This window comes from Leptopilina boulardi, unplaced genomic scaffold (assembly GCF_019393585.1).
Source record: "Leptopilina boulardi isolate dan_hultmark-lab unplaced genomic scaffold, ZJU_Lbou_2.1 LbouV2_38, whole genome shotgun sequence".
NCBI classification, from domain to species: Eukaryota; Metazoa; Arthropoda; class Insecta; order Hymenoptera; family Figitidae; genus Leptopilina; species Leptopilina boulardi.
Genome location: NW_026137951.1, coordinates 2,701,749 through 2,718,931, shown reverse-complemented (window position 1 = coordinate 2,718,931; position 17,183 = coordinate 2,701,749). Strand labels below are relative to the sequence as shown.

The following is a 17,183-nucleotide window of genomic DNA, read 5'->3' as shown; positions in this document are numbered from 1 at the left end:
ACATATAAATTCGCGTTTCAAATAAAAAAAAATAATAATAATTGCCTCTTAATTGGGGTTTCAAATTAAAATTTCAAAAAAAAAAACACAGAGGGAAAAATTATTAATGAAACAAAATAATTATACATATAAAATATATACAAAAACAACAACAGTTCATAAAAATATCAAATTGATACCAAAAATATCAGATAAAAAAATTTTTATCGTTTATTTAAAAAACATGTAATTTACCATGCATGTTGAACGATCACGCAAAAGTTTTTTTTTTCTTTTTTTTTTTTATCAGGACGCACAAAAAGAGAAAAAGAGATGATACCTTTGGGACTTGACATGTGTCGAAAATCGTGTGGTCTATTCTTTTTTTTTACGCTTTTTTCGCTCCCCCTTTTAGGATGATATCCCGTGGGCGCGCACGACCATAATCGCGGGATGCGTTTGTCAGATAGAAAAAAAGCTTCTCCGGAAAAAGAAGTGATTCTCACAAAAGAGTATTTTTTTATATATACGGTATGTCTGGCTGTCTGTCTGTGCGGTGAAATCGCGTGTCCAAAGCGTCGAGACCAAGGAAAACCTATAAATCTTACAATAACTTTCCCTTAGCCCTTCAGAAACCCTTTTTTATATCATTCGAATCCGATCATTGAGAGTCTCTCGCTAACTCAAGTGATTTCGTTCATTAATACAATAAAAACAAAATTATTTGGAAACAATAATAGTCGTTTTCATTTAATATATTTTTATTAAATTATTATTGTTATACTAAATACTTTTTCGGTTTAACCCTTTGAAGCATACATTTTTCTTTAACAGGAATTTATCATTGAAGTGCATTATAGGGGGTTTTAAAGGTCGCTGATTACGAATCCGAAGCCAGATTTTAAAAATTTTCAAAATTCAAAATGGCGGATCCAATATGGCGGACAATTTTTTTTAAATTGATCATATCCGCTCGAAACTGGTTATACTCGGGGGTTTTCGGGGTCGCTGATTACGAATCCGATGTCAGTTTTTCAAAATTCAAAATGGCGGATCCAATATAGCGGACAATTTTGTTAAAATTGATCACAGACACACACACACACAAAAGCGCCATTTTGAATTATAAAAATCCAAAGTCATATTCATAAACAGCGACATCAAAAAAACACAGCAGTAACAAGTTTCAAGCAAATCCGATCAATTCTTCATTTTGCGATCCGCCATTTTGAATTTTGAAATTCTAACGTCATATTCGTAATCAGCGCCCCCAAAAACCCACGAGTTACAAGTTTCAAGGAAATCCGATCAATTTTTCATTTTGTCATCCGCCATATTGGATCCGCCATTTTGAATTTTGAAAATCTGATGCCAGATTCGTAATCAGCGACCCCGAAAACTTTATAGACATTATTGTTAGGTTATTTCCTATTGTTGTTTAGTCACAATTACATTTATTGTAAAAAAAACGCTATTTTTAAACTTAATTTGTTTATAACATTTATTTTATTTATAAAAAACACTTTTTTAATGGAGTTATATTGTAATAGATATTCTAAAATACATTTTAAATACATTTTGTTACTGAAATGTGTGTAAAATAGTGGCTGAAGTATTCAAAAAAGTGCAAGAAAAAAGGTGACACTCAAGAGTGTTACTATGCCGCAAAGGGTTAATATATTTTTAAATATATTTTTATTAAATATATCCTTATTAAAATAAAATAAATCATATATATCTCGAATAAACAATTATTACTCTCAATGAGAATATAATTTTTATTTAAAAAGTTAATAATTTTTTTCTATTATCACCATATGATATTTGCAAAAATATGAATGAAATTTGCAATTTAATAAAGGAAATGAATTAATATTAACTATGCAAAGGAGTGAAGAATGACTAAATGACGAAACAGTAATAAATTACAAGGAGTTATAAAAAAAAAAAAAAAAAAAAAAAACAATCGAGTATATTTTCTCCAAGCTGAATTATCTATCGATTTTTCATATCTTATTCTAGGAGCAGAAAATGCGAGAAGAGGCGCGTGTCCTGTTTGTAGATGAGCTCGTGCCTATAATGCACGTAACGATGAAGATCATATATATATATACAAGTCATGCGCGACTAATATACAGTACAATAATGCAGACATCAGGTGTGTTTCGTTGTATATACGCGCCTCGAGACGTATTGGAATGGATGAATGGCGATGATAAACACTCGAGGATTTCTAAGAGACTTCCACGAAAACAGGACTCATTTCCATACCTCACGAGAAACACACCTGTGCGCTTTTGTCAACGTCAAAGTTTTCACACGGAAATCGCAAGAGAGATAAAGAGGAAGACACTTTGGTGAACAATTTTACTTTTTCAATTTGCTTATTTTTGTATAGTTTATAATACTGAATTTTCACCAAAAAAAATTTCTACTTTGTAGAATTTTCATTCTGATATAATTTTCAATTAAAAAAGAATTTATAAATTTAACAAAATTTTCAATTAACAGAATGTTTAATTAAAAAGTTTTTTAATTAACAAATTTTTCAATTAAGAAAATTTTTAATCAACAAAATTCTATCAATTGATTTTTCATAAAATTTAATTTACAAAGAAAAATAAAATATCTGATTGTCAATTAGAGAGAAAAAAAAATAGTTTCTAAATGAACTCAACTCCATTAAAATCACATTATATTCACCATATATATATATATTTTCCATAAAATTTATATATATATTTAATCAACAGAAATAATTGACAACAGAGAATATAAAGTTACCATGAAAATCATCCCCCTTCGTAGAGTTTCGACATTCGACGGGGTTTGTATTTCAATTTGATTTGCGGTAAAAATGAAATACTCTCGACACAACTCACATCTCAACCACAAGGTTCGTTCCGGTTCCTATATATATATATATATATATACGTGGTTCATGTATGAGTAACAATTTTAATTACGCGTGTCGAATCGACGAAAGAAACAAAAAAATGTTCGCATCCCATAAAATAAATATATATGGGCAATAAAAATTGTCCTATTTGAATTTTATAGTCTTGTATTTTTAAGATATTAATTTGTCAAAAGGATAAATTACGCTCTATCCTACTTGCGTTGAAATATATGGAGCTCGCGCGACAAAATGCGGTGAACAAAAATTGAGGGTGCAACTTTTCTTAAATATATATACATATATATATACTCTTGTTCCTACAGGAAAGTTACTTTTTCCCTCGCGGTTTTGCTCCGCGACCCCTTTTTTTCAAGAATAAAAGGGTAAGAGATATCACAAAAGTGAGGGTTGGCGCGTCCAAAAAAAAAAAAATGCTCCACGAGTTACTTACGTGAAAACAAGTGAACACAAGAGTGATACTCTGTTTCGGCTAATTTAGACACGCATAAATCTTGTGAGAGAAAAATACTAAAAAAAAAAAATTTTAATTTCTATAACTATATTATTATGGGAAAATAGAATTTTTTTTTCTCCACTTGTAAAAAAAATATGTGAAAAATAATTTCAATAATTATTTTGGACAAAAGGCATTTTTCTCCTCGAGATATAAAACCAATCGATCGCAAGATCATTAAGTCTTATTATATTTTATTTTTACTTTTGTTATTACGAAACAAGTAGAATTTTTCAATTCCTTTATTATAAATCGATTTTCCTTTGAAAAATAATTGTAACCTAATAAAAGCTTTCTCTTATATTTATATCCATCCCTCTATTGTGTTTTACAAAGTTCTGGAGCCAATTTGCGTAATTAATACCACACGATATGTTCCGACAATTTTATGCGTTTCATGACTATTAACGAGACTAATTTAACTCTTTGAAAATGGATTACAAAATAGAAATTGTCTATCAAATTTTTATTTTACAAAAATAAAATAAATAAAAATATTTTTTTAAGAATCAGAATTTTTGATTTTTAAAAAATAAAATAATGGAAAAAATAACTTTTTTTTAGGGATGGGAATTTTTTTTTTGTTTTTTCGTAAATGTGAAGATAAGTCATTGAAGCAAGAGAGAAAATACGCAGTCTGATATAGCACAAGGATGCAACTCGTCTGGGTCATTATTATATCAAGCTCCTCCGGCGCCCCCTCATTCGTTACTCATTGAGAATGCGCCCATATACACGATCGTTCTTCGTTCGTCGGTTCGACCCTCCACGTAATATGTTTTAACGAGCCGAATGAGAGATCTCCTTTAGGCCCTCTCTTCTTCGAACATGTGAATGCTCAAGGCCAACTATCGTAATACTTTCGCCATAAGCGTCAACATAAAAATAAAATAAAAAATAACTGTTCTTCATCACAAATTAATAATTAATTAATAATAAATTAATAAACAAAAATTATTGAAAAATTAAACTATCGAATTCATTCAAATTAAATAATTACCTAATCAATTTTATAACTAATTAATTGACTACAATCATTTTGTTATTTAATAAAAAAATAAATAAATCGATATAAAACTTCATTATTTGATCATTTAATTAAACTCAGAAAAAAATTTCTTTGAAACAATCATATTTTGATTAGAAGTAGCAAAATACTTTGAAATAAACTTGTCTCTTCATTAACGGATGAAAAGATCGATTCATCTGGTTGTGAACGATGACGAGCGCCGTTCACCGTTATTATATAGGATATATACAGTGCGGATAACCGTCAAACAAAAAAACAGACATGTCTCTGATCCCGACATTTCTCTTATTTAATTTAATTGCTTCGTGGTCACCACGCAATTCTTCTCTCTGTCTCTCTCTCTCTCTCTCTCGGGGGGAAGTACATTGCCTGACTGTTTAATTGCACTTCACGAATAAAAAAAAAAGAGAAAAAAAAAACATTGCTAAAACTTCCGAAGAACCCCCTCGCGTTTGCGGTATTGTTCCTTTGATGATTATCTATTATAACACTGCGAGAATTCGTTTCAGCCGAAATTTTCTTAACTCGCGTGCTTACAACTTTTACAAACAACCTCCCTTATTTTTATTTATTTTTTTTTTTTCAACGAATTGCGAAATAATTTTCAGTCTAAATTCTTTGTTTTTTCTCACCAATTACTCTTGAATTTAATTTATTCTCTCAAAAATTAATTAATGAAAATTAGTTTTACTAATAATTTTTTAAATTATTTTCAAGTATTAAGAAACGATTTAAAAAAAAAAATTACTTACAAAAAATGCTGCCATTTTTCAAAATAACTAATTAATTTGCTTTTAAAAGGAAAAAAAAGTTTCAAGAAATATAATGTTGACATGAACGTGCATATAATATTAGTAAATTGGCCTTTCAACGAGTCAAGAAGACTTAAGGGCTGCCTCTTTTAAGTGAAACCAAAACCCGTTGTTAACAAGTGGACTTAATGGTCACTCATATATCCTCGCGAGACGTCATATATAAACTTATTATTAATTTACATACTTTAAAAATTATTAATTTCAATTATATTTTTCGCGAAAAAAAAAATTTTGTAAATTTTTTTACGAAAATAAAAATGTTAAATTGTGTCTCTATAAAATATAAAAAAAAAAAAAATTAAACAATTTTACTAAATAAAAACAAAATTTCTTTTTTTTTTAAATTTATATCTAGCAATTTTTATAGAAAACATATATTCTTCGAACCATCTATATAAAGAGCGTAAAATCCAAAGGAGGAACGGGGTCTTTGCCTTCCCCCCATTTTTCTTGCGTTTTGCAGAACCGTTTAGAGAACCGGTTCGTTAGGTTCAAGTAAATGTCGCCTATATCGTATATATACACAGTAACATGACATTATTGCCCGAGGCGAAAAAGTATTGGTACATGATCGTGTGCACCTATATGTACACCTCTTCGTTTTCAAAAAAAAAAAAAAAAAAAAAAAAAAATCTGCAACGCCCTGCTGACCGAACATTCGTCTTTCATTTTGCCCCGCATACGAACCGGTCCGGCGCTTCTCATTCTCCCTTCTTCCTTTACAAAATTGGTGCGAAAGAAGATACAAAAAAAAAAGAAAAAAAAACCCAGGATATATTTGCATAAGTACCCCGATATAACTGCAGTCGGTATACTTAAAATAAAGGAAAAGGATAAAGAAGAAAAAATAATAAGCTTGCAGAAAAGAGAAAACTATATATATACATATACGAAAATTAAAAATCTTTTTACGAGAACATGAACGAAACGCGCGCGCGGCAAAATCTAGTTAAAGACGATTACGTGAAGAAGAGCCATTCATTCGAGTCATTTACCAGCCTTATTTTCAAGTTTGCTCATCACGTTTCGAGTTAACTTCCAGACGACAGAAATTTAGTTGCAAAATAAGTTAATGTTCGAATTAAAAGGAGAAAGAGACAGAGAGAGAGAAAGAGAGAAAATTGAAAGTACATTTTAGCTTCTTTCTCAAAAATTAAGAGTATATTTACAAACAAGGAATTTTTTATTTACTTGTGTTTGGAATCACAAAATTAGAAGGTAAAATGAGTCTAAAGTTATAATTAAGAAAAAATTTTCATCGTACTCTCTAAATTTGAATCAATGAAAAAGTCACTGGTCAGTAAAATTTCACTGATTTACAGTCAAAGTAATTGATTGTCCAGTGAAATGTCACCTAACTGTCAGTGAAAACCACTGATTCAAATAGCTAGAATTTAGCGACTGATTTGAGACCAGTGACTTTTTCACTGATTCATATTTAGAGAGTACACAAGGAAAAAATTTTTCTTGTGTTATCCACAAACTGCAGTTGTAGTCTCCATAAAACAGTTGATTTTCAAAAAAATACACAAATCAAACTTGTGAACAAAACAAAATTTTTTGGCACACGCGAAATTTTTTGTAAAAAAAAAACAAATTGTTTTGTGATTTGCCTGTTGGAAACACTATTTTCTTTTACAGCACAATTTTTACAATTTGTCTATTCTATATAATTGGACTTGTGGTTGCTACAATAAATTTTTTTCCTTGCAACGACTAATACATAAAATTTATGTTATTATCACTCCCAATCACTATTTTCCCCTGTAATTATTTTTGCCACATAATTAAAAAGGATCATGTTACAATTTTGTTGTCGACAGAATTGTTTGTAGATTTCAAAAAGTGCAACAACAACACGATAAGAGAAAACGGTTAGTTGTGCGAAAATTGCGTATAGACATAAATATATATATACATATAGAAATTTACATTGAATGCAAATTACGTCTAAATGAGGGGGAAGAGAGTAACCTCACCCTATTAAACAGCTACGATTTAAATGTATATTGGCACTGGTCGAACGGTATATACAAGAGCGCGCGTCAAGTCGTACATACTCACGGAAACACTATATATATATCCGATTCATTGCCCATGTAAATGGAACGCTCAAGATATCAATGTGCGATTGTCGCACATTCAAAATGCCCACAAAACCGTCTGAGAGAACGAGGCGACAAAAGTGCGTTTTATTTACAAAAAAAACAGTTCTAACAATAATTGGACATGTATTTTCTTCGAATATTAACCCCTCTTTCCCCGACTATTCTCATTTGTTCACACATGTGTGTTCCCATCAAAATTTTAGCTATGATTTATTTGGCAAAAATTAAAAAATAAAAACGGATATTTTTGTAACAGAAAATCAGTTTTTTAAGGATTTTCTGGCCCAGGCCATGCACGGAGAAAAATGGAAAAACGAATAAAGTAACTTTTACTACTTTAAAAGTAAAATTGGACCTGTCCGAAGTTTCTGCGCATCTCTGGCAACTTTTACTCGAAAAATAGTAAAATTGACTATTTCTGTAGTAAATTTTACTGTTTCCGTAGTAATTTTTACTATTTCTGAAGTAAATTTTACTATTTTTGGAGTAAAAGTTGCCAGAGATGCAACCATAGCAACTGTTTCCACAACATTAGTTACCATAGCAACCGTTACCATGACAACAGTTACTATAGCAACCGTTTCCACGACATTAGATACCATAGCAACCGTTTCCACGACTGTTTTTTACCTTAGCAACCGTTTCTAAAGATTTTTTCCATAGCTAGTTTTTTTTTAATTAAAATTCTAATTTCAAGGTATGAAAATTTCGTAAAATTCTACAAAGGAATAAAAATCGAATTTTTTTTTTTGGCCTCTTAATTATAAAAATGTTTAATGAAATCTAGTTTTACATATGGTGATGGGAGTAAGAGAGAGAGAGAGGGAGAGAGTTTGCATGCAGGAATTTAATTAATCTACTCGAAATACCTGATATATCGAGCGGTCAAGGCGCTTCTCATGTGTATATATGAAAACCAACCACGCACGCCAGAGCTGATAAAGTCGGTATGTCTTACCTGGAACATAAAACGAAAGAGATTATTAAGCATGCAAAATGGGAAGAGAAGACGAAGAGGGGCGAAAAAAAAGTTATCGTATCTCATCGCCAAGATGGCTATATAACAAAATAACAGTTTCTGATCCAATGATAAATGTCCTCTGCGACATAAAAAAAAAAAAAAAAATCATTTCATATTTCACTCTCGCGACTTGAGAGAAATTATACAACATTAATAATAAAAAAAATACTACATAACAATTAGAGAATAATTATAATTGATAATTCATATAAATATAATCATATAGAAATAATAATACAAATTATCATACAATTATTAATAAAAATAATAATAGAAATAATCATACACTGAAAAAAGGGTTTGGTATTGACAACCAAACGTTTGGTTGGTATTTACACTCAGAAAAAAATTCGTTTGAAGCAACCAAATTTTGGTTAAATCAACAAAATAAATGCATTGATATACAGTTAACCAAACATTTGGTTGCATAAGTCAAACGTTTATTTAGCTCAATCAAATTTTTTCTTTGTTCAAAAAATTTATTAAGATAAACCAAACAGTTATATAGATCAAATAAATATTTGTTTGAATTGAACAAATTTTGTTTGAACTAACCAAAAAATTGGGTAAATATAAAAAAATGGTACATTTGGTTCAAACATATCTTTTTTCTGAGTGTAAGGAACTAAAATTTTTTTGTTGAATCTACAAAATTTTAATTGTCTCAATCAAAATTTGTTTGACACAATCAAAATTAGAAAAAAAGGATTTTTGTTGTCCTAACTAAAGTTTGATTGGGACAACTAAAATTTTGTTGATTCAACAAAAAAAATTTGGTTGCTTAAATACCAACCAAACGTTTGGTTGTTAATACCAAATCTTTTTTTCAGTGTACAGAACAATATACAAAATCATAGAGAAATAATACAAATAATAATTAATAATTTTTTTTTTTTTTTTGCGTAACTTATAGTAAAAATTAATGCAACCTTAGCACAATTTACATTGTGATATAGAAGCAACTTCCATGCTCTTTTTATATATATATATATATATATTCGATTACAAAACAATTATTTTTTCATGTATAACTGATAATATTATTTAGAGGGGGAAAAAAATACAATTGAAAGGAGAAATTAGAGAAAGATTAAAAAAAATATATTTCGAAGAATCGGTTACAATGAAACGAGCTGCGGTAGCGCAACATTGTAGGTGATATGAGATGCTTGGCTATCGCGCGCTTGCGTCCGCTATTATCCACTGGCCAACGAGATATGAATTTATTTCTACTGTTGCTTATTTATGGAACTTGATAGGGAATCAGACCAACGCTGCTATAGGCTACTCGATCGTATAGCGGAAACGAGAGGACGGCATGCAAAACGTATATATATATATAGGGGAAAAGATAAACCAAGAGAGCTATGAAAGTATAATCTTTTGAAAGAGAGACATTTTCTCAGAATTTACTCTCTTCTACATATATACATGTTGCAAAACTCGAGACAAATACATTTTTATTTTTTTTTTATCAACGCTTTTTGGATTTTTACAATTTTTCATTCTCTATATAAAAATATTTCTCAATTTTACGCGAAGATCTAATCAAAAAAAAAATTTTTTTCATTGAACCGAAATTTTGTCTTTAAAAGAGAGAAAACTAAAAAAGAAAACTGAACTCTTGTGAGAGAAATAAAAACACAGAAAATTACAAAAGGCATTAAAATAAGCTGCAACGCTTATTATTTTAATCCAATTTTGCTTATTTTAATACCAAAATGTATTAAAATAAGCAAAATTGGATTAAAATAATAAGCGTTGCAGCTTATTTTAATGACTTTTGTAATTTTCTGTGAAGGCCTATCGTTGCGTCAGAAAAAAACGAATAAAGTAACTTTAACTATTTTAAAAGTAAAACCGGAACTGTCCATACAGTTTCTGCGCATTTTTGGCAACTTTTACTCCAGAAATAGTAAAATTTACTATGTTTTAGAAATAATTTTTTACTATTTCAGATGGAAATTTTACTATTTCTGGAGTCAAAATTGTACCTTCTATTTAAAAAAAAAAATATATATATATATACATCTCAGAAAATTGTCTGAGCAGATGTGGGACTGCTGTTTCGTGTCGCCAAATGAATTTTGCAAAAAATGAAACCATGAGAAACTTGAGGGACGAAGTGAAGCAGAAACGGTCATGCAGCAGACGAGTTTTTCACGATTCGACTTGGTGGGAGCAAGAGAGAGAGAGAGAGAGAGAGAGACAGAGAGAATGAGATGGCTTCTTTCTCGTGGGAAGAAAGACCCTTGGAGTTTGAAAACGATATCGTGAAGAGTTGATTGTGATGATCCCGATCGCTGGGGGCCCCATCTTGAATTCTAACATGAAGAGGTCGAGGAGTTTGACTTTGCATGCAATTTATATATATATATATATATAGGATTATATTTATGTCCGTTAATGGGCGACTTGAATAAATATAAATATATTCACATATAACTGGGAATCAGGGTCGCTTTTGCTAATTGACGGGGAAACAAATAGAAAGTAGCTGCTGTATGCGTGGTTTACCGGTTGCTCCAGTGCCTCCAGGAAATTGTCAGTGGCACATTCTCCGCCAAGATGTCGGGTTCTCACATACATTTAGTTTGCAACGAGTATTTCCACCTGCGTCCGAATCCACCATGGAATAAAGTAAATGAGAGTCGCGTCCACTTGTTATAAGAGAGAGATTCGTTTTCCATTTAAACTTGAATTTATCAAAGAATATTATTTCCCCCATTTTAACTATAGAAGAAAATAGAAATTTTTTTCCTTTTTTCGTAGTGTGTGAAATTTTTTTTTTTTTTGCTAACAAGAGTTGAAGTTGTGAACCCTTTTCTTTTTTACAATCCCTCCCTTTTCAATCCCACATGCAATCTGCACTTCATTTTCGTATTCGAGAGAATGACAAGGCGGAGAGAGAGAGAGAGAGAGAGAAAGAAACCCACACACATATGTAAATTGGTGTGTATGCACTTCTCGAAATATGCATTTTCTCAGGGCCGTATTTATTACAGTAAAGGGGGAAAATTTTCAAAAAAATAAAATTCCATTTCGAAAAATTTTCGAATTTATATTTCTATGAATTTTCTTTTTTTCAATATATTTTTCTTTTAAATAAATATTTTTTAATCAATGGAAAAAATAATAATTTGTGGAAACTGGAGGTACGTATATGTAACTTTGTAACACTTTGAGAGCGATAAGTTTTAATGAGTGGGTACTTAGATGCGACATTTTCCCGTTTCTGTGACCCTCCCCCCCCTTTCACCCCACCACCTTATTTCTTTTTGCAGCTTAGAACTATCACATCGTCGTCTACAGGTCAATGGCCTTTGGTCCGTATCACTTTATACACGATTCGTATATATATATATATATATATATATATATATAAATGTCTACGTTGGTCGTTGTCGTTGCAACCCGAAAGTGCACGAGTTTTTGCACGCGTCAATGAATACAGCAGTGGAGAGTCGATAAAACTCTGGTGAGATTGCGAGACTAGTCAACTGTACCTCCTACATAAGAGGAGGTAGAAAACGAACTCTCTTCCAATGACCCAAACCACTTAAAAACACCATTTTTTTTTTATTCTTTTACTCCTGAATCACTATTCTCATCAACTTTTTATTCTTTTTATTGTAATTACATTAAATTCTAATTAATTTAATTCTCTATTTTTTTCCCAGCAAAAGAAATTCGAATTTTTCAAAAGCAGTAAAAACAAAATTTTTTTCTATCTTGCTAATTTGTTTAATTAATTTTTTTTACTCAACACTAATAAAATGTCAGAAAATTATTATTTTCTTCAAATATCAGTAACGTAATGATAAAATGTATCAAAAAAAGATGATTCACTGGCGGGGGCATAATTTTTGTCAAGTTTGAAAAAAAAAAAAAAAAATGACGATCATTAAGCGGCTGTTTTTGCCAAAGACGTCGTAAATACACCGTACATGGGAAATAAACAAACGACAATAGACACACACGTTGAATTTTATGTGCACCATAAATTCTACAATATTTTAATCACCCTTAAATCAACTAAGTGACACCTACAAATGGCATCCGGATGAAAATTAGAAAGTCGACTACTTAGTTATAGAAATTGACCATTAAATATAAAAGAAAAATTTCATATTTCCCATTCTATATATCTAATTATTAAATATTTCTTCTTTCGAAAAAAGAAAATAAAAATTAAATTATTAAATATAATTATAATAATAACAAAGAAATTTAATATATGAATTATTAATAAAAAAAAAAAATTCAATTTAAAAATTGTAGAAAAATGTGATAATTGATTAAAAAAAAAAAGCAATTCGCGATAGAGAGAGAAAATTTTATAAGAGCATTGCCATCGAGGACGTAGAGATACGCGGATGCCGAGGTTAAGAATCGTCGACCCTGAGGAGGTTTATGACAGTAACCATCGTATAGGATGAATCTCTCTTCACGAGAGATACGCTTCATAAATATAAATCTGACTGCATAATCGATGAAAGTGAACGCTTTGCGAGAACTGTCGACATCTGACAAATATATATGTATATTTTACATTAACCCCACTCTATAATAAAGAAACAAATTCCCCTTTTCACAATTTTTTTTTTTTTTTTTGCTTCTCTTTTTTATCAATCGACAATCCTCTGCAAATATGACATTTAGAAAATTTTATATATTTATAAAACAGTTAATAATAGCAAATGCGATAACAATTATTACATTCTCATTATAAATTTTTCTCCCTCAGAAATGGCAGCTGCAATCACAATTCAAATAATCTCTTGCGCTTTTTATATTAAGAGAAAAAAAAATAATTATTAATTGCAAATAAATATTATTGCAAATAAATATTAATTAAAAATAAATATTCATTGTAAAATAAAATTCTTTATAATATAAAATATATATATATACAATGTTCAAAAAGATTTAAAAAATTTTTTTAATTCTAAAAATGTTTTCCTCGTTATAGTCATTAATTTAATTCATTTTCAATGGTACCAAAGGCTTGTTGAATTTCGCTGAATGTTTTTCCTTTAGTTTCCAACATTGTGAAAAATAAGAAAACTACACTAAAAAGACAAATTCCAGCGAATAGAAACATTGTCGTGTGATTGCCAATTGTTTCAGCGATACTTTCAAAAGATATTGTCACCACAAAAGCAAGAAACCAATTAAGAAGTGCAGCACTTGATGATGCTGTGCCTTTAATTTTTGTTGGAAAAATTTCACCCATATACGACCATGGAATTGGACCTAATTAAAAAAAATTTTTTTTTTTAAATTAATCTATAATTATTTTTGCAAAACTAATATTTTTAAAGAAAAATTACAACCTGCTCCAATGCAAAATGCAAAAATATAAAGACTACAGGAAGTTAGAGGAAGCCAACTGATTTTTGTCAAAATATCGGGATTATTTTTTTGTATAGAGAAAAAAATGCCCAAAGCTACGAGACAGAAACACATAATAATTTCTGAGACAATCATAAGGGATTTTCGTCCAACCTAGAAAAATTTTATTTATTAAAAATTGTTTTCTTTTTTTTTTTATAAATAAATATCAATTTTCCATCTAACCTTGTCGACAATAAGTGCAGAAACAGTGCAAGCAATAACTTGAACAATTCCCACGCATACATTTTGTGTCAATGAATCCATTTCAGTGCCGGTTGCCTCAAAAATTGTGACACCATAAAAAATAATTGCATTTATACCGCTCAATTGTTGGGCAATCATTAAACCATATGCAACGCAGAGAACTTTTCTTAAAGATTTTTTAAATAAATATTTACAACCCACTGATTCCTCCTTGTCGATATCAACAATTTTCTATGTTTATTCAGAATGAAAAATAGTCAAAAAATTTAATTTAATTAATCAATTTAAATTAATTTAAATATTAAAATTATTATATTTATTAAAAATATTTAACTGATGCAAAAACTCGTTTGAAAATGAGAAAAATAAAATAAAAGTAAAAAAAAATTACTTTGACTAACTTTAAATTCGCTGATTTCCGGGCCAACATCAAAATTTGCTCCTCGAAAATTTTCCATTGCTTTTATAGCCATTTCATCTTTTCCTTTCATTATAAAATACAAAGGACTTTCCGGCATGAAAAATAGAATAACGCCAAAAACAATGGGCGTTATTCCATTTAAAATTGATATCCACATGACATCATTCATGTATCCGGTACAAAAAGCAAAGAGAATACCAATGACAAGTAAAAGTTGAAAGAAAACTCCCAATGTACCTGTATATTAAAAAAGGCAATTTTAATTCCTAATTTTCATTTTATTTTCCTTCATCTAAATTAGAATAATTTAAACAAATTTTAATTTTACATAAAAAAATTTTTTTTTTTTGGTTAAATTAACAAAAAATTAGCCCCAATACCTCTGATTTCTTTTTCACTAATTTCCGCACAATACATTGGTGTTAAGACACAATACATGCCACTAAAAAATCCAGTGATAAATCTACCAATCACATAGAGAGGCACATGTGAAAATGCAAAAATAATTAATAACCATCCAAAAACAAAAGGTGGAATAATAATGAGCATTGTTGTTTTTCGACCAATTCTATCAACAAGAAATGGTACAATAATCACACCCAAAAGACATCCCAATGGTAAAGCGGCTCCTATTAAATTTCTCTCTAAAGTTGCAAATTTGTAATTTTGTTTGAGAAGCTCCGAACAAGGGGAATTCCATCCCAGACAGCATCCCAAACAGAATCCACCCAGACATGCTATTTTATATATATATAAAATTAATTTTAAAATTTTAGTAATTTATTTATTTAATTTAATAAATTTATAATTAAAAAGAATTTAATATTAATGAATAATTTATTTTATTTTATAAGAAATAACAAAGAAGAAATAGGAAATAATAAAAGGAAAGAACAAAAAGAAATAATAAAAAGAACTAACGAAAAGAAATGACAAAAAAAAAAATATTAACATATAAATAAAAAAAAGGAAAATTTCATTTTAACTAAAAAGCACCTGCAACAGCAGCTCCATACTGCAAACGTCTTCTAATTAAATCTTCCATTTTTTTAAAACATTCTTAAGTTATTTATATAATTAATAAAAGTCAAAAAGAGAGAAGACTGTGAATTACATTGAACACAGTTTGTCAAATTTGCGGTTAGTTTATATCTCTTGAACATTGTTTTTTGTTTTTCATTTTTTCTCAATTTTTTTTTACGTTTAATCTCTAACAAATTCGTAATCATTTTGAATTTTATCAAATTAAATTTTAAAAATTATCAAAATTAATAAAATTTATTTTATTAGAAAACAAAACAATTTTTGTTTTCGAAACTTATTTATATGTTTGAATTAAAATATATTTTTTCTAGAATGAAAATAAATTTTTCTACTTATATCAAAAAAGACAAATTTCTGTAAGCTTTTTTTTTAAGTTAATAATTATAAACAAAAATAGAAAAAGAAATTTTAAATTAACATCAATTAAAAAGAAAACTGTAATCAGCAATTAATAATAAAAATATAAATAAAAAATAATAATAAAACAAATAAATAAGAAAATAAGTATTTAAATTAGCAATATAATTATAGTTAAATATTGAGAAAAGAGTTTAAAAAAAAAACATATTTAATTATCAAATTTTTTGTTCCGCAAATTTTTTTTTACACTTGTAAAAAAAAATTGTTCATCAAACAATTATGGAATAAATTAACACGAAACGATAGCGATAAATTTCAACAAAAAAAAATTTTTTTTTTTGCACTCGCACAGTGTGTTCCTTTTTGGTTAACTTCATGGGACCGTGGAATTCATGGGACTTTTGCGCTCTAATAATTTTTGCACATAATTCCCAAAGACGTCATATGCAGAACGAGGAAGGGATCCCTCTTTCGCTCTTTCTCTCTCATAACAAGGATAAGTTTCGGGGGTCCCTTGCCTTACGCCTGGTTACTTCAACTAACGATATTCAAATTCTATTAAGCTACCGCGCACACGAAAGATATGTGCGCTTGACATCGCAACGCCTCTCTCTAAAATTACCGATCGTTCCTTCTTAACGATGTGTTTTCATAATCCTGTGAAATGCAAATCGCCAAAGGAATGAAACGATTATCCAGCGGGTGTGGTTTTAATAACTATAAGCATCATCACGGAATTCCTGTAAACTTTGCACATAAAGTCTCTCCAGTATAAAATAACTGGTTTTCTTATATACGTTCGAATGCGATTTAAAACATTATTTATGAATATTTCATGTGATTCATCTTTAACGGCCATAAATTATATCTCGTCATTTCCCTATATCTTGGGTTAAATAATTTTAATTAAATTTTTTCTCCTATTCCACTATACTCTCACGTAATATTATCAGCGGGAAATGGAATTCGAATATTCGGCATTTTTTTTTCTAATTTTATTCACAAAAAAAAAATAATTTCAATTCTACGAAAAATTGGAACTTTTTGTAGTTGATAAACAAAATAATAAAATAAAATTAATTGCTAAATAATTGTATTCATAAGAAAAAATTAATAAATAATTTGATTCGCTATAAAATAATATATACAATAATAATAATTGTTTCAATTCGACATCTAAAGGTTAAAAGCACTTATAAAGGACGGATATGATTAATCATATCCAATTCGAAGTTTTGCTACCCTTTCGCCTATTTCTTGACCTTGAATCATTAAATTCAATTTATTAAGAAAAGTTCATGACAAACGTTTTTAAAAAAAATGTCTTTTTTATTTATTTTTTTTTTGTTTCTTAGATGAAAATTCCCCTTTAAATCACAAATTTGTAAATT

General features: G+C 29.1%; 2 protein-coding genes and 1 long non-coding RNA gene across 3 annotated transcripts in view; all 3 read right to left on the bottom strand.

The window, feature by feature from the left end:
- LOC127288171 (headcase protein) overlaps positions 1–17,183 on the bottom strand; it is a 145,953-nt gene that overhangs the window by 63,460 nt on the left and 65,310 nt on the right. The window lies entirely within an intron of this gene.
- Positions 1–17,183, bottom strand: part of LOC127288192 (uncharacterized) — a 56,974-nt gene that overhangs the window by 26,999 nt on the left and 12,792 nt on the right. The window lies entirely within an intron of this gene.
- LOC127288172 (facilitated trehalose transporter Tret1-like) lies at positions 13,216–15,521 on the bottom strand. Its single transcript, XM_051315478.1, has 6 exons — positions 15,385–15,521; positions 14,769–15,125; positions 14,369–14,625; positions 13,947–14,198; positions 13,703–13,874; positions 13,216–13,622 (listed from the first exon to the last, which is right to left on the bottom strand). The coding sequence occupies exons 1-6, from the start codon at positions 15,431–15,433 to the stop codon at positions 13,342–13,344; spliced, it is 1,368 nt and encodes a 455-aa protein (XP_051171435.1). The 5' UTR covers positions 15,434–15,521; the 3' UTR covers positions 13,216–13,341.

Bases quoted from the DNA above. Each gene is read 5' to 3' on its own strand.
- LOC127288172 (XM_051315478.1), bottom strand. From the start codon at position 15,433: ATGGAAGATTTAATTAGAAGACGTTTGCAGTATGGAGCTGCTGTTGCA. The intron at 14,626-14,768 runs GTATTGGGGCTA...TTTAATATACAG, and splicing joins TAGTGAAAAAGAAATCAGAG to GTACATTGGGAGTTTTCTTT. The intron at 13,875-13,946 runs GTTAGATGGAAA...AAATTTTTCTAG, and splicing joins CTGCACTTATTGTCGACAAG to GTTGGACGAAAATCCCTTAT.